This window comes from Alosa sapidissima, chromosome 15 (assembly GCF_018492685.1).
Source record: "Alosa sapidissima isolate fAloSap1 chromosome 15, fAloSap1.pri, whole genome shotgun sequence".
NCBI lineage: Eukaryota > Metazoa > Chordata > Actinopteri > Clupeiformes > Clupeidae > Alosa > Alosa sapidissima.
Genome location: NC_055971.1, coordinates 19,089,403 through 19,112,300, shown reverse-complemented (window position 1 = coordinate 19,112,300; position 22,898 = coordinate 19,089,403). Strand labels below are relative to the sequence as shown.

The following is a 22,898-nucleotide window of genomic DNA, read 5'->3' as shown; positions in this document are numbered from 1 at the left end:
ATTAGGGGAAATCAGCCAACTTTTCTGAGCTTTTAAAATGTCTAACTAACCAACGCTGTAATGGAATTTAGGTAGCTGCAGGGCTGTTCAGGTGAGTTCGCTTTCTCCGGTTGCAGTCATGGCTCAAACCGGATTCTGCGATTCCAGGCCTCTGTTGGACCTACACAAAAAGGTTAGTCATCTTGCATATCTTAGTAATTAAGAGAGATAAGAAAAGGCTTGATTGCTTAACGCATTGCTTTACAGTGTGTTTGTAGTCTGCGTTTTATAATGTCACGGTAGATCTGAGTTGACTCTTAAATTTGGCATCTTTTTATTTTTATCTATATTATGATGCCGCACACTGATGTGTTTTCTTGCTGGAAAAGTGATTGTTTGATGGTTAAGATGCCCCCCACCCCACACAGGCTGAGGACAAGCGTGTTCCTTTGAGGACTTGGGCTAACGCTTGTCCACCGAAAGAGCGTCGGTCTCAAGTGGAGGAATTTACTTCAATGGGAACTTTTCTGAATCCAGAGCAGGACCATAGATGGGTAGCTTATGCGTTGTTTCTTTTGCCAAGTGAATATTTTGTAGACCTCTCCAAATTGAAATCGTTTCCATTTCAGGTACATGGGTTGCATATCCCCGCAGGAGATGGCTTTATGGACTACTCTATACCGATTGCCCCAAGAAGTTCAGGTAAAACAGCTCCTACCCCCGCGCCCCCCATGTTTTTACGTTGAGACTCGATGTCCGTGATCTTAACCTCTTGAGGCCGTTCTACTGTAACGTATTCCCTGAATTGACTGTGCAGATTGCGGCGAGGAGCCCCTGTTGTGGCGTATTTCGGGGCTTCAGCACATGCTGGTTCCGGGCCTCCTGCGACATGAGATGGAGCTGGCCATGAGCAGGCTAGGGCTCATCTATGACCGGACGTACGCCTGGGATATTTTTACCAACATGATGGTGGGAAACTTTATGATAATTTTAAAACGCCGAAGTTGACCTTTTTGGACACGTGGTTTTTGTGCATTGTTAATGCACTTAAAACGGCCATTCTTCGGATTACACATTACACCTGTGTCTGTGCGCGCACGCTCTTGTAACTTGTTCTCACTCACTCTACTTCAGAGGAGTCAGATACAGCACCCGTTTGCTAGTGCAGAGCTACCTGGGGCCTACTCTGAGAAGACGCTGGCGATCTTGATTGATTGGCTCATTCAGGTCCATGTAAGTGACTGGGGTCAATGTTTAACATTTTTCAAAGTAATGTATGTTTTTGTGAGCATCCTACTTTGTATTTTCTGATGACATGTCAGATAAAACTGCCAAAAATTAAGATTGAATGAGTTGATGGTGAAGAAAGCTTTGAAACATTTTATTATTTTGTGCCCCACCTCTCAGGAGGTTCTGCACTTCTCTGAGGAGACTCTGTACCTGACCGTGTATCTGCTAAACCGAGCGGTGCGCCTGCTTAATGTGTCCATCTCCAACTTGCAACTCCTGGGTGTGGTCTGTCTCTTCCTTGCAGGCAAGAAGGAGGAGTGTTTACTTCCAGAGGTAGGCCTGCTGGTTCAGACTTTGCAGATGTGGTTGGTTTTCATTTTTGTTATTTAAAGACATCGTGCCAGCCCAGCTCTGCCTAGAAACAGTTTCTGAGGTAGGCTAATCATAATATTCAACACAGTCTACTCTCCCACCCCAGGTGTCGGAGCTGTGTCATCTGATGGAAAACACCTACACCCCACACCAGCTGCTCAGGATGGAGCGGCGAGTTCTCTGTGGCCTGAAGTTTGAGCTCTCCTACACCCCACCCCTGCACTTCCTGCTTCTCTCTACGTCCATTGCCCGATGTAGTGACCAGGTATGAATTCATACCATTGTCCAACAGCAAAATTTCTTATTAAAACACCATTCTTGGGTAGCTGTGGCTCAACTGGCTGCAGCATTCATATTACATACATACCTCATCTCTCTTCTTGTGTCACTTTTCATGGTCCTCTGTGAATAAATGCAAGAACCCCAAATATATTCTTTTATATTATATTAATAAAATGGTGTAGCGTAACATTTTTAATTTCAGGGTATCAGGATCCTTTTAAAAAATGGATGCATGCATTGTGCCACACAAGTCGATTTTCCATATTGTTCCATCAATGCACCTGTTGAATGTCCAACTAAAGTGCTTGGCTCATCCACGGCCATGTAAGTGGTAGAGGTCCATGTGTATTTCTACTGCTGCGTCTACATGAAATTATGACCAGCTCAGATTAGACTGTGGTGTTCTGAACGGAGTTGTATAAAGTATCCAAAACCCACACTTGAGTAGTATAGATATTTGATCAGAAAGTGACTTAAGTAAAAGCAATCTATAAGCATACCACTTAAGTACTGTGAATAATATATACTTTAAGACTTACTTAAATATGACAAGTAGCCCATTATAAAACACATTTAAGTACTAAAAGTAGATGTACTAGTAAAAGCTTTTGAGGACAGGTGGGTGACCACATCCCCTTCCCTTTATTTTAATGGAAACAAAAGCTGTCAGAACTTTGGATAGACTATTAAGTTCATGCAGCACCTTAAAACTTGGTGCTTACAGTTCATACACAATGTATTTGAAGCCTGAACAAAGATATAGCTACCACATTTTGTCACTTCTGCTTCCTTTTATATAGACCCTTTCAAGAGTTCCATTATCAGCATCATAGTTGGCCCCACAAGGCTTCCGTTTTAACATTCCATATGTTATCTTCATGCAGAGGAAGTAGATTGGGGCCCAAATAGAATGTTCAAGCATTGTTTTTGTTGTTATTGTTGAAAGGGTCTATAGGCTTATAATTACATTTATCCAACATGTAAGAAAGGCATCTACCATCTACATCACACTCCATAAACACGCCTTTAAAGCCTAAACAAAAGTGCTATTAAAGAAAAGCCTGCAGTTAGAATTTTTATTTACTTTAGCTCCTTACAACAGCCTACGTAGGCCTTGGTGTGCTCTGTCTTAGCTGCTAGGCCTTAACTCTGTCACTATGTCTTTATTCATTGCTGTGTCTTGTGGTGACCTCGGGTCAGAAAATCAAATTTTGCGGTTGTAAATATCGAACACACTGAATGGAAACTGTGGCTTTTGTTATCAGTTGCACGTTATTTTGGCCTACTTTCTACTTAATGCTGCTAATGAAAATGTAGTGGAGTGAAAGTATACATTTCATTTTTAAAATGTAGTAAAGTAAAAGTAGGAAGAAAAATAAAAACTAAAGTACAGATACTCCTCATTCGTACTTAAGTATTTCTACTTTACATCTCTGGTCCTGAAGAACAAGGCAGCAAAGTAAAGGATCAGAATCGACTGGTCATTTAGACCCCTTCCTCAAAGACCTGAATTTTGCCTGCAGAAAGGACCCAAAGTTGCCATCTTTGCCCATGATCACCCTACCATATTTGCCCATAAAAGGAGATCTGGTTTTGGCTTTGGGTCCTATTTGTAAGCGAACTTCAGAGGTCTATGGCCTGCTTCACCTTTCCTCAGATGGTGTGGATGGCCAGATACCTGTTGGAGCTGTCCCTGCTGAAGGCCCAGTGTGTGGTGTACCAGCCCATCCACCTGGCTGGTGCCGCCCTCCAGCTGGCACGCTGTGTGCTGCAGGAACCACCCACCCCTGAGGGCGAGACGGCCTGGTGCATCAGCTCCAGCATCTTCGTGGGCAGGTGAGCAAGCAGGAGCTCACTTTTGAAATTGAGCCCTATTCAGCTGCACTGATTCCAATGCCCACACTCACTGACTCAGACTTTGAGGTATGTTCCCACTCTGCTCATAGACAATGATTCAGAGGTTTACCTGAGCCCATACAATGATTTTCATTACAGAAATGGGTCTGGTTTTAATGCAGTGCCATCTGAGGCAAAAGACCCAACGGCTATCCAGTATTGTTTTTCAGCTCTGTCCCTTGTTTGTAAAACATTCTCTGGATTCTCTGAATATTTTAATGATTTTATGTACTATAGATGATTAACTCTCCAAATACCAGAAAATATCCCCTAAAATTAAAGTGGGCAAATCCTACCTGTACCTGCCTGTAACCTGTAACTTCAAATGTGATTTTTCTCAGTTTTACAATAAAGATGGTGGGAGGCTATAATTCAATGCTGTATCTTGACTATTCCCAATATGACTTGGATTAGGATATAGGTTTAAAACTTACTGTGTCCATTGATGCTAAAATCTCAATTTTGAATTTTGGGTCACTAACTCATTTTGCCAGATCAGGTCACATATTTTCCATGAAATAGTTGAAAATGATATGTTGTCTGTGTTCTTTTTGCAGGTAAATATGAGTTCACGAGATTTGCAGATTATCACCATTCTGTTTTTATTTGTATTTTACACAATGTCCCAACATTATTGATATGGGGTTGTAGAATTTATTGATTTTTCTGACCTTTTGCTATGGTTAGTGGTTGATGCATGAACGCATCTTTTAATGGAAATGTCTGATATTGAGTTGAACACTATAGACACCTGTGGCAAGTAATGTGCATTGTTTTGACAAGGCATGAGGTCGCTGAATAGAAATTAGATTTCTACGCTCATATCGACAGTACTCCGTGACTGCAAGAGACAGATCTATGTGAAACATTGTGGAATTTTTTTTTTTTTTTTTTTTTTTGGTGGTTTGAATTTGTATAGTGACCTTGATCCCTGCCTTTCTATTTGTATAGTCAGTACTGTACTTGTTTCTGTTGTGCTTCCCCCGTCTCTGCTTCCAGCAGTGTAATATTTAAATATATGTGCTATTCAATCAGGATACAGATGTTATTTATTTGTGCAAAATTGACCCGCAAAGAATCACAATACCAGTACACAATTCGATATTTCGAGTGCTTACAATAATTTGGTCATTTGAGTTTCTTGCATTGACATTTAATGAAGACATTGCCTCGTATGCTTTTTTGCAATGTTACTACAGTAGCAGACATGGAGGTTAATGTTTTTTGTATATTTTTCTTGTCTCTGGTCTACGCTGTCATGCAGTGAGGCTACTCTCCTGGCGATTATGAGGATTCTTGCCCAAGCTGCCGCCAGAGCACCCATTGGAAACACCCGTGCCTCCTTCCTCAAGTTTTCCACCAAAGAAACATTGCATGTCAGCAAGCACATGGCCTTGATGACTGCCCCCTGTCTCCTCAAGGTGCCTGGTCTGCCGAACTAGGGATCTTTGCAACAACTGTTGCCTGTAAGGGTTGGAAGGCCCTCCTGCGGACTTGTTTGCAGGAATGCTTTGCTTCAGTCATCTTTTGCTAAATCGTTCTGTACTCTGTCATCCCTTGCACATGTTGTGGGATGTGGGATGTTGGAATATAATGAGGAGCCTATACTTGTCAGTGCGCTGTATTTTAGGTATTTAAAATGTCTTTTAAGTGTTGCAGTGTCTTGTCTGGTTCTGCCCAACCAATGTGAAAACATTAAAATGCAAGGGTGACTTAATTTCTGCAATTTAAAAATGTACTTGTTTGTAGTCTACTGAATGTTTTTTTTAATGTGAAAAAATAAATATATCTGCTGCTTCTGAATATTTACATGTGATTTGTAGCCTATGTTCTTGGATGTAAAAGAGCTCTTTCTGTCCTCCTGAAATATCTATCGTCTCACATGACTATGCCAGTGTATGCCTCGTGTGCATGAGTTTACTACTCTGAGTGGGCGGGGTTATGCAGACACGGAAAATGTGTTGCCTGGCATTATGTCTATGGCCTGGCGTGTGGGGGCTTATTTATTTTTAAATCCCTGACGTCTAAAAACATTGCCCGATAGGAGGTTTCAGAAGTGTGTGTCTGTGTGTGCGCGTACACGGCCCCACGGCCCCTACATGTGCGCTTGTTCTCTTAGCACCGCCCCAGACGGAGTGCGCTCACATGTCGATGCACACCCGAGCAGCGGATTGGTGGCCTTGCACTTAATGCGTCATTTTCCCCTGCGAGAACCACGTGGCAGAGTTGTAGACCAGCTGACGGCCGAATGACCGCACATTTTCAAGGCGCGTGTGTCGGTGAAGACAGTCCATGGTCGTAACAGGCTTGGGCGTTTGTTCCCCATCCCTGTCGCTGTGTTTTTTTTTTTTTGGCGCTCGCTTTCAACGGGCTTCACATTTATTGACCACTCATTTGCGTGTCTTCACCTCAGATAGACTAATCTAATAGTTTGTCCATGACATGTTAAAATGGCTATTTCCAAAATGGCTTTTTGTCCAAAACGACTCCTCCTAAGAGCGGTAGGCTAGCCTACCCTAATTGTGCGCTTCATGGATGTTTACATGCATACCTAGGTTTTTCAGCAGAATAGGTTATACTTTATAGCCTACCTCTTTGTGTACCCAGGCTCAACTAGCCTAGTAAAACACCTAGTTAGATAATTGGATGTCTAACAAACCAGGCTATCCGTTGACTCATGTAGGCTATTTAACTCGTCGGGACGGGTAGGCCTTCATTGTGAATGGACAAGCTTAGCATAAACGAAACGCTCAACATGTGCGATCAAATCTGGTTAAACAAATCTAAATCTTACACAGTCGGTGTTGTCGACTGCCCCACCTATTGCTTATGAATCGTCCCAGCTGTCTGTGGCTGCGAGTCGCGGATGTCTTGTCCCTCCCCTACACGTGCCTTCTCGCAGGATTGGTCGAGCTGCCGACTGTCTGCGTCACTTGGTTTTGGGCTGCTATTGGAATGAATTCTCTCGTCATTATCGGGAAGGGAAGATGTCAATCAGTTCTAGGGGATGTGAAAGAGGCGGGGCTTGATTCAGGTGGCTTGCCCACCCGATAGTTGAACACACACGAGCAAACCGTTAACTTGCTTCTTTGGTAGATAATCGCTACAGGTATCAATTCGATGAAGAGGCTAGGTAGACCTGGCCCGTCGTCAGTGTCAACGAGATGATACGGCATAAGAAATTAAGCAGAAGAGGGAGCTAGCAAGGTGTTGCTTAGGGCTCGAGCGGATGACACTATAGCAAGATACTTGGGTGCAAAGTGAGTTGTTTCCCCTTTTAAAGGTAAGTTGGCTATAATTATATGACTGTGACAATTTCCCTAGGGTTCTGTTCTTTCAACTGTGTGCAAGTTAGGTATCGGGTAAATAATCCAGTCTGAATATGGACACGCGCGCGCGCTCCGCGCCGCTGTCGCTTTCACTTGAGGGGTTGGCTGCAAACAACCGCGTTTCTTCTATTTCTATTTCATTCCATCGGTCTGCCTAAATGTCATAAAGTGTGTGGTGGCCCAAATGGTGTCTTGTTTACTACTAAGAAAAGAGTAAGTAGGCCCTATAGACTGTGCAGTGTAGGAACTCTAGTCAAGTTGTAGGCTATTACATAACACTCGGAGAGGGCGGGGTACATCGTGTGGGACTGAGCGCAAACACAAGGTGTAGACTAGGAGTGAGAAATACTTTTAAAACAACACGTGTATAGTCGAACTGTACTGAACTTCTCATCAGTGACTGATTATCAAATCAATGAACTTGGTTGTTGAAGGCCAATTTATTGTAGGCCTACAAATGTTAAAAATCTAATTTCACTTCATGGTAAAACCTCATCACTGTGTGCTTTGATGGTTTAAAAAGTGACTAGACCTACTGACAGGCTTTTTTTCAGTTCGCAAGTCTGTGAGGCCAGTGAGAGAAATCATCTGTTAGTAATACTTCACATACATCCTAGAGTTTTCTTTTTGATGGCATTAATAAACAGATTCTCCATATTAAACCTAGAATGTGGTTTTGACTAGAGGGGCTGAAAGTTGCAGTGTATGTGCAGGAAGGGTTTCAAATTGGGGTCTAGGTTATTGAAATTATTAAAAATATAAATGATTCTGTATGAACTGGCCAGATGTTATTTTATTGGTTTGTAGCCATCTATTGTTTGTCCTGTGGAGCTAATAAGATTTGCCATATTGTGTGTGTGTGTGTGTTTAATGGTGTTATTTTTGTTTTTCTCATGGCACCTCTTTCCCCTCGTCTTTCTTTATTCTCCATCTCTTATGTAACTTTCTACATCTTTCTATGACTTTCAACAGTCAGATATGATGCCTCCATCCATGCATCCTCCTCCTCTTTTAACGCATTTCTGTTTAAACTCACAGCATATATCATTGCATGTGTGTCGTGGGTGTACGTGGGCATAAGGTAGATGGTCGGAGCTCTTTAATCTGCCCTGTTGTTGTGTGCCTCTTCCAGGGCCCAGGATGCCCAAGGAGCAAGGGGAGAGGGTGCCGCGCATGGCCAGCAAAAATGCCAAAGACAAGAGCAACAGTGCCACGCTGTTGGCCACCCGCGCCGCCAAGGCCCAGGCAGAGCAGGAGGCCAACGGGCGTGGCTCGCGATGCAGCTCCGAGAAGGACTCGGGCTACTCAGGTAAGCGGCTGAGATCGGGCACCTTCTCACACTAGACCTACCCGTTTCCTGTGTGAAATCACATTGTCACTCCTTCTCCATCACACACGCACACACACAAAAAAACACACGCCGCATACATATAAACATGCCATCTGCTACTGTGACGTTGACACTCAGTCATCCCCGGTACCTCCATGTGAATGGATACATGCCATTGATTCCTGAAATATGCACATGCACGTCCGAGCAGCCTGTAAGCAATCTCCCACAGACTGACTTCTTGATCAGGCCTCTGGCTTTTACACCCTGTATCAAGTGCAAGTTGTTCAAGACATTTATGAGCTATCATGAATACAGACCTCATGTTGAAGATCAAGAAGACACACACGCTATAAGAGGAGGAAGCAGTCTAGATTTATTATGGGTTCTTTGGCTTGTCGAGGTGGACGCGCTTTACAGAGCTCTACTTGGGTACTTTGGCCACTCTTAACTATCGTCACCTAAAAATCAAAGTGGATTTCTACGACTGAAAATTGTTCTGTCAAATGTTCTTCTTGGAAAATATTCTGTTCAACATCAATCATCATTAATAACCCATTGATAATCTGAGATTTTTCTGAGGAATTTAACCTGAACAAAAATTATGAAAGTTACAGGGTGTCCGCGGGGTTGTAAAAAGTATTAAAAGGTAGTAAATGAAATTAGCCAAATTTAAGGCCATTTAAAAGTATTAAAAAGTAATAAACGTCATTTGATGAGGTATTACATTTTCGAACCACTAACTATGATGTTTTACATTTGTGTTAAGTGCAGGCCTATCTCCTAAAATTCACGTGAATTTATTTATTTATATTATACTAATTATATGTGCGAGTAGGACCTGAGCGATATGTCAGTGTGCGTTCGCGTTAAAAACTTTTAGCGCCCCCTCAAACTCTATGCTCAAACTTACGACGGAGTATTAGGGCCACACATGAAGGAAAAAATTATTTTTGCCATGACGAGATTAAACTCGACATGTCGACTTTAAAGTCGCCATGTCAAGATTAAACTCGACATTTCGAGAATAAAGTTGAAATGTAATATCGACTTTAATCTTGACGTATCGACTTTAATTAAACTCAACATTTCGAGAATAAAGTTGAAATATCATGTCGACTTTAATCTCGACGTGTCGACATTAAACTCAACATTTTGAGAATAAAGTTTGGAGAGAGAACGACCGCTCGGGACGATTGAAAGGGAGGACGAATGAAACAATGCAACAAGTGCAACAATGATTCAGAGTGTTCGAGTGCAACAATGATTAGACATAGGCCTATATCATGTGGACAAAACATATAACATATTAACCTACGTTGCTCAGCCAAATACTTTGCTGTTAGGTCCTTATCACGGAGTTACAGGCGATAAATGCGATGGTCAAAAGTAGCCTAAATGTCATAGCGGTTTATTTATTTATTGTAGGCCTATTATTAAAGTGTTGTTCTAAACATTTAGTTGTTGCATCTAAATGTTCAACTTCATGCTTGTGCACTAGAGGCATACTAGGCGCTCTCCCCAATCCTAGACTTTCACGTTGCTTGTTTGTAATGGATGCAAAACAGCCCATTGCTGAATGTCTATGGAGGGACGAATGAAGCTGTCCTCCCGACCACCCCATGTAGGCTAGTAGCTTACTTGCACACATATGCACACAAAGTGCATAAATAAAGTGCATGCACACATATTCTCTCACGGGATTAAAATAGTATATATGCTTAGGCTATATCTGTGTTTCTATAGGCTACGAATTGCAGGTGAGACATGGAAAAGCAGTTTTAGAAAAATTAGTTTTGCCATGTTATCCTATGGAGAGTGACGCCCGTGGGTCATGAAGGGCAGTTATTTGGATGTGCAGTAGCCTTAACCACGTAAAACAGAGTGAAATAACATTTTGTATAGAAACATTATATCATTGGATACATATATTTTTCTAGCTATTTAGCCTAAACGGCATAGTATTTCCATAACCGCGAGACAGCACTTCACGATGACGGCAATGATAGATTGCGTCTTGTCTGTTAACTATCTGAATATCTGCAATCTATCTGAAATAACACCTATTTGAAGCCCATTTTTCATGTAATATATTGTGTATTAGTGTAGGCTACATAGCTTAAACTGTGTAGGCTATGTTTAAACAGTAGGGCCTATTGCGAGTTTAATGTCAGCATGTCGACTTTACACGTCGAGATTAAAGTCGACATTAAATTTCAACTTTATTCTCGAAATGTCGAGTTTAATGTCGACATGTCGACTTTAAAGTCAACATGTCGAGTTTAATCTCGCCATGGCAAAAAAAAAAAAAATCTCTTCATGTGTGGCCCTAATACTCCGTCGTACAAACTGGATATACGACTGGCTTACTGCCTAAACTTGTTGCCAAAAGTTCGCTACCATTGACGATGTCATGGGAATTTTTTCTTTTTCGGACATTTGGTTAGAGGACTCGAGATTCAAGACTGGCTTAGGCTAGTTGGCAACAGCCAAGAGGCTTATTACCACGTCTGTAAAAAGACAATAAATGCCCTTGGATGGGAGTGAATGCCGTCAGGTCACATATGGAGTCTACCAGAGCCGTTTTTCTACCGCTCTGGAGTCTACTAGCCAGCAAACAAGAATGGGCGGACGTAATCAGAGGTGGAAGAGTCGACTGCCTGGCTCATCGGCCACGTAGGGCTACTGTCTCCACATAAATATGCGTCATTGAAGCTATCATGCCTACGCTACCAGCTGTCATTGTCATCCAAAAAAATAATCATTTGCGCCATCGCGTTTTCAATGACAGGCTGTAAGAGCAGCAGACATAGCCTAAACTAGGCCTAGCCTACATACAGTATCACAATAACCCATTTTCAAATTAAAAGTCCCCATAAAGGCAGAAGGCCGTTTCATTCAAACAAATATATCATTAAATTAAAGGGAAAAAACAAGAATATAACATGTAAACATATGCACATGTTATAATGGGTTATTTGCAATGAGCTACCCCTGCCTTGACTACAGAATAGAGGTTAAATATAGGCCTGACAGTGTTGCTTTGTTTAGGCTATGGGATAAGGTTTAGGCTATAAGATTTAACATTTTCTACCCTCAGTAAATGTCATGTTAAGGTTAGTTTAAAGGGATACCAGGCAAGCCTAATGCTTTTTCTCTACGAAGCTCCCCCTACCGTCTGTATGTGTCGATACGTGTGCGAGCCCTCGCTCGGTCTGAAGCTCTTTTCCTTTTCTTTGCATCTTCAGTCAAGGGTTTTCACTGCTTATTCGCCGGCTCTGCCATTATACACACGTTTTCAACAATCGCTAGCGTTTTGTTAGCCTGCCTCTGTGCTGGGGATGCAGGATGAAAATTGATCCTGCTTCTCGCGATGTCTGAGACTTTGTGAGACTGAAGGTCAGCGGGTAGGATACACTGAACTTGCAAGTGGGATATTCTTCCTACAGGCAGTAGGGGCGGGCGAGAGAGCCTTCATTCGCCCCGTAATGAGTCATTTAACCATATACCAACTTAGGAAGATGAGTAATTAACATGAAAATGTTGCCTGGTGTCCCTTTAACAGGTGTTACCTTTACATTATTCAAAGCTTGCTCAGGAGCTATAGGGTTACTCCCTTCATGTAGTATGTGATGAGATCAAAGTCCCAATAGACTTGCTTAAAATTAGTTGAATATAAGAACCTGTGTAGGTTTGTATAGGCTGTATTGTAATAAGCTATCAACATATTATAATATAATATATTTTAAGTCAATTTGTCAATTCGTTTCCACAAAATTCCCCAGAAGTCACCATTTAAGGGGTTATTTTTCAAGATTTTCGTCACAGGGAGCATGCAGGCCCAAAAGTATTTTATCACATGGGGCCCACATTCTCCAGCAGCACCCAATTAATAATTAGTATTTTTGTAAAATGTGACCGCCTATTTTGAATGTGATACCTTCACTGGCAAATTATATGAGACAGCAAGGGTGTGTGCTGCGTATGGTCGTGGGCCTTTTTAGAAGAAAGTCCAGTGTACCTTTTCTGATTTTCATTTGTCATTTTGTCTTGATTGAGATAGAATGATAGTGAAAGAAAGAGTGTAGTGCTGGAGAAGTGGTGTGTGGTCTTCCTACACATAACAATGAAATAACTTTTTTATCTTGGGTTAGGATTAAATAACAAATAATTGTGTATAGGTCAGTGTTTTTATTGAAGCAAAAAAGGAACAAAGTATCCAGTAACTGTAATAGATACTTGTATAGATACTTGATTTGTAAGCATTGCTACACTTTCTTATTCAGAAAGTTAAGTAACAAAAATGACAGTAATCTGTTACTTTATAATTAATTAGCCCCAACACTGAATTTCGAAAGGTTGCCGCTAGTTGCAGCTCGAAGTCGTGTTGGTATTAAACAATATGGTGAAGGTATTAAAAAGGTATTAAAAGGTATTAAATTCAACTTAAGAATTTCTGTATATACCCTGAGTTAAGAAAAAGGCCCTTTGTAAATCATCTACATCTTTTTTTGTTTCTCTCTTATCACCCCCTCCTCTCAATCTCTCTATCAACTCTTCCCTCATTGAACCCCCCTGTCTCTCCTATCTTATTGTTTTTCACTCGTCCTTCATTCTGCCCGTCTCGTTATCTTGTGTCTTTGTTTCTGTTTGTCAGACACTGGCTCGGATTCCTTGCAGACAGACGAGGACCAACACAACGCCATTAGGCAGCTCAAAGCCAGGGGCAGTCACCAGGGTTCTCATCAAGGGAATGCCATGCTGATGTCGGGGACCCCAGAGCTTGCACCCATCTTCATAATCAAGAATGTGGTTCTCAAACAGGTGAGTGAAATGTTTATCAAATTGTAGAATCTTAGAGTTAAGATTTGTTTTGGTCTCAGTTAAAGTACTGGCTAAATTCTTTTCTAAAAACGAGGAACGCTGAGGAATATACACTTTCTAAAGACCTATGTTCATTTGTGTGTTTTGTAAACGCTGTGGGTTGTATTCTTTCATTTGTGCTTTTAAGTCCCTTTTTATGTGCCTTCACTTACACATATTCAAGTTCAAGTTCAAGTTTCTGTATTCGTCACATGCATAGCATAGCATAATGCACATATTCAAATTGCGTGTATTTTTCCCTACGTGCTCTGGTCATGCCCTCAGATTAACTTCTGGATAAAGGTGGGCTCATTTTCATTGCACTGGCATAATAGTCTGGCTCCTCTCAATGCCTTTACGTTTTCCGAATGGCGGGTCATTCAGTGACAAAAGGGGATGACACTGGTTTTTCAAAATCGAGGTAAACAGTAGAAGCAACACAAACACCAAAAATTACAGTCGCAAGAATGTGTATATTTATACAGCAAAGGTAAATGCATTGTTTCCTGACTGCCGATGCGGTTTATTATCAGTTTGTAAAAGTTAGGCGAAGTAGGAAGTAATGTTAGGAAACCGTGATCAACGTGATCAATTAGGCTGGACCAATGATTTCAAAGTTAGTGCAAAGTCCACGCCAATTACGAGACATTTCCCAATGTTTCCCAGAGTATCCAGACTCTCCACACAAAGTGAAACGAGGTAGTGAGGCTGGTGAAACCAGGGTTGTTGGGTTCATGAACATTTTTTTTATTTACATTCAATCAAACTAGTGGCTGCTGTAGTGCTAGTGTAACCCAGGCGAACCTGTTAGCACATTTGAATTTCCTCTGCAGGTTGGTCTGACCCTTTCCAGACTGGGTTCACCCAGGCTACAATGTAACCATATAATGGTAAAATTATATTTAGATTTCAGTTTTATTAAATATTATGTGACACCCAGAAAAACTGAAATATGTGACGTTATTTGTATGTTATCATTGTATGAACTAGTCCTACTACTTCAAGTTCAAATGCAATATGGTGTTTTCCTATAGTGGCACTCACTACAGCCTTTCAAATAGGTATGTGAACAACATTTTTAAAATGGATAAATGCCTAAACAAATATTACAGACAGAAAGAGGTTGAATAGAACCAAGTGCATTGATGATGTGACCCACACAAAAGACATCATCACTCGGGCTAACTGGAAGCCATGGCTGACAGGGGATGTCCTCAGGCTGCTGAGGGCCAGAGACAAAGCCTACAGAGCTGGGGATGAAGCTGGCATGAGAACAGCGAGAGCCAACCTGTCCCGTGGCATCAAGGAAGCAAAAAAGGAATACACTCACAAGATAACCACCCACTTCAAAGACAGCAGGAACGCACAAAGCCTATGGCAGGGCATTCAGGCCCTCACGGACTACAAGCCCGCGCCACAGAGCTGTGAGAGCAACATCCCTCTGCTCAACAACCTGAACTGCTTCTTTGCTCGCTTTGAAGCACAAAACAGCACCTGCCCACAGAAGACCCATCCCCCTCTACATGAGCAGCCCCTGTGCCTCTCTGCCGACAGCGTGAAGAGGACACTTGCTGCTATCAACACCCGTAAGGCAACAGGTCCAGACAACATTCCAGGTCGTGCGCTGAAGGACTGCGCAGGGGAGCTTAAGGATGTCTTCACAGACATCTTTAACACTTCCCTGAAGCAAGCCATCGTCCCATCATGTTTCAAAGCTGCCACCATCATACCTGTGCCGAAGAAAACTGCTCCATCCTGCTTCAATGACTACCGCCCTGTGGCACTGACACCCATCATCATGAAGTGCTTTGAGCGGCTTGTCATGTCACATATCAAATCCATTCTCCCCCCCACCCTGGACCCCTTCCAGTTTGCATACCGAGCCAAGCGGTCTACAGAGGATGCAATCTGCTCTGCCCTCCACCCAGCCCTCACCCACCTGGAAAAAAGAGACTCATATGTGAGATTGCTGTTTATAGACTTCAGCTCTGCATTCAACACCATAATACCACAACAACTCATCAGCAAACTTGACAAACTGGGACTCAGCACCTACCTCTGCAACTGGCTACTGGACTTCCTCTGTCAGAGGCCTCAAGTAGTACGTGTTGGCAACAATACCTCAAGCAGCATCACACTGAGCACAGGGGCCCCCCAAGGCTGCGTGCTCAGTCCGCTGCTCTTCACCCTGCTGACGCATGACTGCACTGCAACCTACAGCAACAATCACATAGTGAAATTTGCTGACGACACAACTCTGGTGGGTCTCATCACCAAGGGCGACGAGACCCAATACAGGTTGGAGGTCGACCATCTGACCACGTGGTGCAGGGACAACAACCTCCTGCTGAACGTCAGCAAGACCAAAGAGATTGTTGTTGACTTCCGGAGAGGTCACACCCAACACCTGCCACTGACCATCGACGGTGCTGTGGTGGAGAGAGCGAGCAGCACCAAATTCCTGGGGGTGCACATCAGCGAAGACCTCTCCTGGACCACCAACACTGCATCACTGGCGAAGAGAGCTCAGCGCCGCCTGTACTTCCTGCGGAAACTCAGGCGAGCAAGTGCTCCACCAGCCATCATGACCACATTCTACCGAGGCACCATTGAGAGCATCCTCTCCAGCTGTATCGCTGTGTGGGGCGGAAGCTGCACTGAATACAACAGGAAAGCCCTGCAGCGCATAGTGAACACAGCTGGAAGGATTATTGGTGCTTCACTCCCCTCCCTGAAGGACATTTACACCACCCACCTCACCCGCAAGGCGACCAAAATTGTGAGTGATGCAAGTCACCCCGCTCACAATCTGTTCGATCTACTGCCCTCTGGGAAGAGGTACAGAAGCCTGCGCTCCCGCACTACCAGACTCACCAACAGCTTCATACACCAAGCTGTAAGGATGCTGAACTCTCTCCCCCCTCCACCCTCAGCTACATAACATCCTGGACATTGGACCCACAATGGCCGCGTGCACTACTCCACTTGCACACTTGCACACTTGTACACTTTACAACTTGTTGTTGTCCTGAAGACACAACACATCTGCTGCTCTTACATAACTTGCACCACTATGTCACTTTCTTTCTTACTTAGGTCAAACAGAACTACACAAGCCTTTTATTGGCCTGACTTTGCACTAGTATTTTATTGACTGTCTATGCACAATTTCAACCAAATTTTGCTGCTCTTATTTTTTTCATTATTATATGTGCCCTCTTATTTACTTACTTTTTTGTTTACTTGAATGTTATGTTTGTCTGTGGACTTAAATTGGTAAAATATGTCTTGTCTTCACCGTGGGATAGTGAGAAACGTAATTTCGATCTCTTTGTATGTCTGGAACATGTGAAGAAATTGACAATAAAGCTGACTTTGACTTTGACTTTTGACTTTGACTTAAACAAAACCAAAAAGTCTTTAGGTTTGGTAATAACAAAACACAGGCCATTTGAATCTTGCAAAACGTCCTTATTTTGTCCTTCATTTCCCATTGAAACTGAAAAAAAAAAGCTGTGACCCAAAGGATGAAAATATGAATGAGCAAAATAGTCTGACCTTATGCTGTGTTGGCTGCGCTTACATTTTCGGGCCATGACACCAAATTTTGTGGGGGAATAGCTCCCGTGGTAGTCATTCAAAAGATATAAAAATTTCGCCCACATATAGATTAGTATCTAAACTAAACATCTATTGTAGTTTAAAGATTGCCGTTAGTCACCTTCAACAAAAATGAGGGCATTTTAATGACATTAATGAGTTAAACCATTCGAAAAGGAGACCTTGCTATGGCAACATTAATTAGACAGAATCCACGGAATTTCACAAAACAAGGTAATACTGTAGGAATATTTTTTCCGGGAAGACCCAGAACTACAGGCAAAAATTCTGATTGCACCTAATGGAACGTGGATGACGTCTAATCACTGAGACATGTAGTTTACATCAGAAATGCCCAGATTTTTTAGGTTGCTTCACTCAAAACCTATAACTGCCTTCATGGTAGCTATATAAATCACAGACAGAATACAAGTACGCTGAAAAGTGCGTAGCTGCGTGCATTTCCAAACTTATGTGCATGGGAGAATACATTCTACAGTGTTTCCTGAAGATGTAGGCCTGATGGTTAATTAATCTTCTAGTCTTTTAGTTTTACCATCTAGTGGGTTAGAAACCAATGACTAAAAAATGTATTGTAGGATGGACCTTTTCTCAACTTCTTCACATAACAAAAGAGATACATACAGTAATTTGGTTAGTGTCCCTGCATATGTCTTGTTACCTGAAAAGCTGGAAATGTCCATTCTGCAGGCTATTCAAAAGAGGTCCACCTTTTCTCTGCAAGAGTGAATTCTGTCTCTCTCTCCCCTTGTCTCTGTCTCTGTCTCTCGCTCTCCACCCTAAGCCAGTACAGGCGGCTCAGGAACATCTCCTCCAGGCTCCTCTGCCCTGGGGCAGCGCAGGGACCAACGTCCAGGGCCCAACTGTGTTCCTCGTGCAGCAGCCAGAGGTGACCTCTCAGGCCCCCATGCACATCTCGAAGCTCCAGCCCCGGAGAGCCGACAGCGGGAACAAGAAGAGCAAAGCCACCTATCTCCCCATCCTCAACTCCTACCCCCGCATTGCCCCCCACCCCAGCAAGAAGTCGGACAAGACTAATGCTGGGGCAGGCAGCAGTAGTAGTGGTGGTGGCGGAAGCAGTAGCAATAGCAGCTGCAGTAGCGGCATGGGGGGTGTTGGTGGCACAGCTGAGGACCACTGCCAGAGCAAGAGGGTGTGCACGGAGGAGAAGCGTGAGGAGGTGTCCACCACCTCCCAGCTGCCCAAGCAGCACGTCCACAAGCAGCCGGAGGGCAGGGCCCACTCCCATGGCTCTCACTCCCACTCATCCCACTCATCCCATTCCCACTCTTCCTCCTCTTCCTCCTCCTCCTCCTCTGTCCCTGGAAGGGCCCGCGAGCTCCCCCCCCACGTGCGGCGCAGCCCGCACCCTCCCTCCAGCCCGTCCACCTCGGGCAGCCTGGGCTCGCCCTCGGTGTCCAGCACGGAGACGGCCTCCCTGTCTTCGTCCTGCGAGCTGGCCGCGCCTCCGCATCGCTCCTCCAGGGGTCATCATCATAATCACCATCATCACCCTCAGCAGCAGCAGCAGCAGCAGCAGCAGCAGCAGCGTCCGAATCAGAACCCGAATCAGCACGGCACGTCTCACGGCTGGCGCCACCGCCGGTTCCTCAACACGGTGGAGATCCTGAGCCAGTCGGGGCTGCTGGACATCACGCTGCGCACGCAGGAGCTGCTACGCCAGAGCAATGCCACCGAGCGCGACATCGCTCAGCTGCGCCACCACACCCAGCTGCTCTGCCAGGCTGCCCAGGCTTCCCCGTCCTCGCCCGACGCCTGGGACCGAGTGCACCAAGCCATGGCGGAGTCCGGCCACTATCCCAGCTTGAAGGAGCCGGACAGTCAGTGCCCCCGCAGCAGTAGCAGTGGCAGCAGCCATAACAGTTCGCGGGGACAGGTCCAGGCCGAGGCGGACACCAGCAGCAGCAGCAGCGCCGGCGATGGAGGCAGCAGCACCAGCAGCGCAAAGGCAGACGTGGTCGTCTCCGTGCCGTTCATGGACAGCCACCGTGAGGAGATGGCACCGCCGTCACCACTCCTGGCACTCATGGATGATCTGCCCACGGACCTTCCTGTTTTTGACCAGAACGGGCACCTCAGGGGGCAGGGAGCCAATGACCAATCACTGGACGATTTCCTCATGCCCCCCGACAGCTCCACCCACAGCCCCCTGCTTTAGACGCCATCCCATGTGCGTTGGACTCACTTACCCATCAGCCTCATATGAGGGCGGAGCCAAGAGAAAGGGGCCCATTGATTCTTCTTAATTTTTCATCTTTTTTCCATAAATCTCTAATTTCTGATTGGGTATTAGAATCTGGCTATGGTTTTCATGTTGCTGTTTCTATAGCGACTCGGGGTCCCTCTCGCTCAGCAGTTCCAGTGCCATCTTTCACCTGAAGGAATCAAAGATTCAAAGAATCACCTACTTTCAAATGTCTCATCTGACCCGTTTGACCAGAACTACCAATGTAAAACATAAAGTTGTCAATGGATCATGATTTCAAGACCGTCACAATTGATGAGTTACCTTCACAAGTGAACAGGCAGTGGAATTGATGAAGTTTTTTTGTTATCCGTATAACGTGCATGCCAATTGCCGGACAGGAATGATCTGAAGTACTGTCAGATGTTCTTTCTTACAGAGGCAGGCTTTGCTGCTGGTATTCAACAGCACCAGTGATGTTAAAGAACATCCTACTGATAAAGAAAGAAAATATCACCTTTTGTCTTTTATGAATACTTCTTTTTGAATTCCATTGTTCTTTACTGTGAGGCCTTGAGACTGCAAATGGGGCAGGCAGCTACTGACTTTGTCTCCTGGGTTGGGTTGATTAAAAAAAGGACATGCCTCTTATAGAGTTCTTTGGGTTTTTTTTTTGTTGTTGTATGTGTGACCACTTTTTAGATATTTAAAAGATGAAAAGTGTGATTACTTTACCATTGAACAATAATTTTTAAGACAATATTTTGGTTTTCAATCAAATGCCGGCCATTATGTCTATCACAAGCAAACCATGCAAATATTTTTTGTGAACAGGCCAACTCAAAGACTCCCTGTTGGGGCTTTCCCAGTCGGAGGTTTTCATGATAACATTTGTTTCCCCCTCAGTCTTTGCAAAACTCCTGGTTTGAGTAAAATGTCAGTGGCAGCCTTACTCTACCTGTCAGTATCTACACTTTCTCATTATACTTATTCTTTGACAGCAAATTTTGATACACTTGGCTTAATCTGAAAATGAACAGATTGGATGTGGATGTGATAATATAGATGTATTTGTTTATCCTGGCTGAAGAAGATTTTACTTTAAGGCGACGAGGGGGACTCCACTTCACTGCTCTGTAGCATTTTCATGCATTTTCAACTGGCCTTTGCCACCTTGAACATGTTGCAGAGATGTACCACATCCTTGGGGGAGAAAGAGAAATTTGCAGATTTTCTTGTGAGTGATTCTCTTCCCATTGTATTTTTCCTGCAGGCCTGTCAATTTGCGTAGATAATAGATTATAGTAGGACCGAGCCTTGAACATTACTCTGGTAAAAGAAATATGCAGTAGTTTACACTAGCTGCTCTGAGCTAAGCTTCTTGATTTTATAGCTTTTTCTCACCAGTAAATAAAAAGTTGGACCTTCTCCCGAAAATGTCACACTGGTGATCTCAGCAGAGCACATGGCGACATGGTAAACAGTAAACGGAGACAAGCAGAGTTTTCAATACATGAACTTCTGTTTTTGTCCGTTTTTAACAAAGCATTTGAAGATAGAAACGCACAACAGCTGTTATGGATGTAGTCAATGCAGAGAGAGAGAGAGATGAGTGCTTATTTTCCTGGTTTGTTTGTCAAACCTGTTTTGGGGTAATGGAATAGATAAGCCTGGGTTTTGAAAATGATGGTTTGGGTTTGGCTCTGGTTGTGCTTCTCTGAGAGAAGTGTGTCTCACTTTTCTTTCCCTGTGTTTTCTTGTGGAATGTTTCCTTTACACGCAAAACACAAAACATCATCAAGATGCACATCCCCCACGTGAAAAGACAATAAATCTGCTTGATCTTTTCAACAGCAACACTCTCAGTTTGTTTTGTTCCACATGTTTTATAAGAACCCTGCATGGTCCACATTTAGCTCTTGGGGAGGTTTGTTTTCAGGGCAATGATACAGGTCCTCATTATCCCTACCTGCAGTAGCGTACAGCACTCCGTATTTAGAGGGGTACAAGAGGCTCTGTGTGTGCCTGCTGTTCTGTGGTATATATGTTTCCACTGCCTTTGTTATTAGTAATGAAATTGAAATCTTGTGACACATCAATCTTATCTCCAAGGTAACCAGTCGTGGTTGTCATGGCACAAGGAAAGGAGAAAAAATGAGTCCACAGCTTAACAGCATGGCATCCTCACTATCTGAGAGACATTTGTAAATTGAACGATACATGAATACATAACAAAATGTGCTTAAGTAGATAATGCCTTAACTTTGCTATTAATTTGTTTATAAAGTACAAAGAACAAAGTGTACAAAGCACAACGTGTTATTGCAATACAAAAATAACACTTGGATTCCTAAAAGTTGCCTTTGCTAACCGTAGCTATGATAACAAAAGATGCACAGAATCTACTGTCATGTTAACAAAATGTCTTTTAGTTACTGTCATGGTTACAAAATATCATTTTTTAGTCTTGGTTTTGGTTTTGATCAACAAAAACTAGGAGTATTATTTTTTTCTCATTGCCCCTCTTGGTTTTCTATGTTCAGAACATTAAGCCCCACATCTGATGCCATATCTTGAAGCTGACTCCTCTGTTTCTGGGTCAAAGGTAAATCCTCTGCAGGACGACATAGGTGACTATCACCTGTTTGATACTCCCCTTTCCAGTCCCCAGATACAATAAAGGCTGTGACATGCTCCTGTGTCTGTGGCGCATGGCGATAATTGAGTCATCAACGCACATGTGGGAGGGGGGGGGGGTTGTGTGCTTCCCAACAACTGGGACCGCGCGTCAATGTGTGCGGAGGACCATACCACTTAGCCATCACAATAGAGGAGAAGGACAATCATCCAGTCAAGCACATGCACCCAGTACACATACCAGTGGTTGTAGGTCAGGGCCTTGTAGCTCACCATGTAGCCAGTGAAGGCCATCTACGGGGGAGAGAATATCACTGACTGCAGAAGACAAGGACTTGATCACTGTGCAAGGTCTTGGTTTGGACAAGACAAGTGATCAAATTCCACAACATTGCCATCTACTGGTAGGCCTGAATGTTGAGCAAAAGGGGAAGCATGGTGGAGTTAGTTCTACTGGTCATAAATTACATTTTAAAATTAAATTATTCAACATTTTAAAATGTGAATATTATAACTATATTCTACTTTAAATGTCCTTCAGACTCACACTACACATGTGATGATTCCCAGAGCCTTGGTTTTTGTTTAGCGTTTGTTTTGTTGGTCAAGGACGCTGAGGACCCGCCAAACACCCAGGCCATTGCCAGGGAGACGGCTACAAATAGCTGACAGGCACCATTACAGGCATAGTAGTCGAAGATAAGCAGCACGTACACTCCACCCTGTGATGTTAGGATTGGATCCAATCACTCACAAAGAGAAAAAATATTTTGTTTTCAACACACTAAATGTCTCTTATTCAAGAAAACAGTTCTCTCCACCTCTCTCTTGCCGTCTGTTTCTTTCTCACGTCGGTGATGAAGACAAGGCCAATGCAGAAACTGAAGAGACAGTAGACCAGCAGGAGTTTCTCTCTTAGCTCTGGGGGGTATTCCAAGTACGTAGTTTACTGACAAACCTGCAAGTTAACTCAGAGTAAGTGGTAAACCTCCTAATAGAAGAGCTGCATGGATTCATTCTCCAAACAAAACAATGCCATAGGGCTCTTGTAGAAGGTTTACCACTTACTCAATAAGTGGAAATTATCAGAGGAATGAAATGCTCCCCTGGAGAAGGACAGTAGTCAAAGAGTTGAGGGTGGCTAAGATCAAAG

At 43.5% G+C, this 22,898-nt stretch overlaps 2 protein-coding genes across 2 annotated transcripts; both read left to right on the top strand.

Moving 5' to 3' along the window:
- Positions 1 to 20: 20 nt before the first annotated feature.
- Positions 21 to 5,564, top strand: LOC121683232 (cyclin P). Its single transcript, XM_042062770.1, has 9 exons — positions 21 to 172; positions 408 to 533; positions 609 to 681; positions 797 to 948; positions 1,114 to 1,212; positions 1,387 to 1,542; positions 1,688 to 1,846; positions 3,521 to 3,699; positions 5,024 to 5,564. Exons 1-9 carry the CDS (start codon positions 119 to 121, stop codon positions 5,199 to 5,201), a joined length of 1,176 nt encoding a protein of 391 aa, XP_041918704.1. The 5' UTR covers positions 21 to 118; the 3' UTR covers positions 5,202 to 5,564.
- Positions 5,565 to 6,419: 855 nt separating this feature from the next.
- On the top strand, positions 6,420 to 20,961 carry si:ch211-132b12.7 (uncharacterized protein LOC564531 homolog). The gene is made up of 4 exons (XM_042064020.1): positions 6,420 to 7,042; positions 8,221 to 8,397; positions 13,076 to 13,242; positions 17,687 to 20,961. The coding sequence occupies exons 2-4, from the start codon at positions 8,229 to 8,231 to the stop codon at positions 19,079 to 19,081; spliced, it is 1,731 nt and encodes a 576-aa protein (XP_041919954.1). The 5' UTR covers positions 6,420 to 7,042; positions 8,221 to 8,228; the 3' UTR covers positions 19,082 to 20,961.
- The last annotated feature ends 1,937 nt before the right edge of the window (positions 20,962 to 22,898 follow it).

Excerpts from the sequence above, each read along its gene's own strand:
- LOC121683232 (XM_042062770.1), top strand. The coding sequence starts at position 119 with ATGGCTCAAACCGGATTCTGCGATTCCAGGCCTCTGTTGGACCTACAC. Across the intron at positions 534-608 it reads CAGAGCAGGACCATAGATGG|GTACATGGGTTGCATATCCC; the intron begins GTAGCTTATGCG and ends TTTCCATTTCAG. Across the intron at positions 1,543-1,687 it reads AGGAGTGTTTACTTCCAGAG|GTGTCGGAGCTGTGTCATCT; the intron begins GTAGGCCTGCTG and ends CTCCCACCCCAG.
- si:ch211-132b12.7 (XM_042064020.1), top strand. The coding sequence starts at position 8,229 with ATGCCCAAGGAGCAAGGGGAGAGGGTGCCGCGCATGGCCAGCAAAAAT. Across the intron at positions 8,398-13,075 it reads GAAGGACTCGGGCTACTCAG|ACACTGGCTCGGATTCCTTG; the intron begins GTAAGCGGCTGA and ends TCTGTTTGTCAG. Across the intron at positions 13,243-17,686 it reads AGAATGTGGTTCTCAAACAG|CCAGTACAGGCGGCTCAGGA; the intron begins GTGAGTGAAATG and ends CTCCACCCTAAG.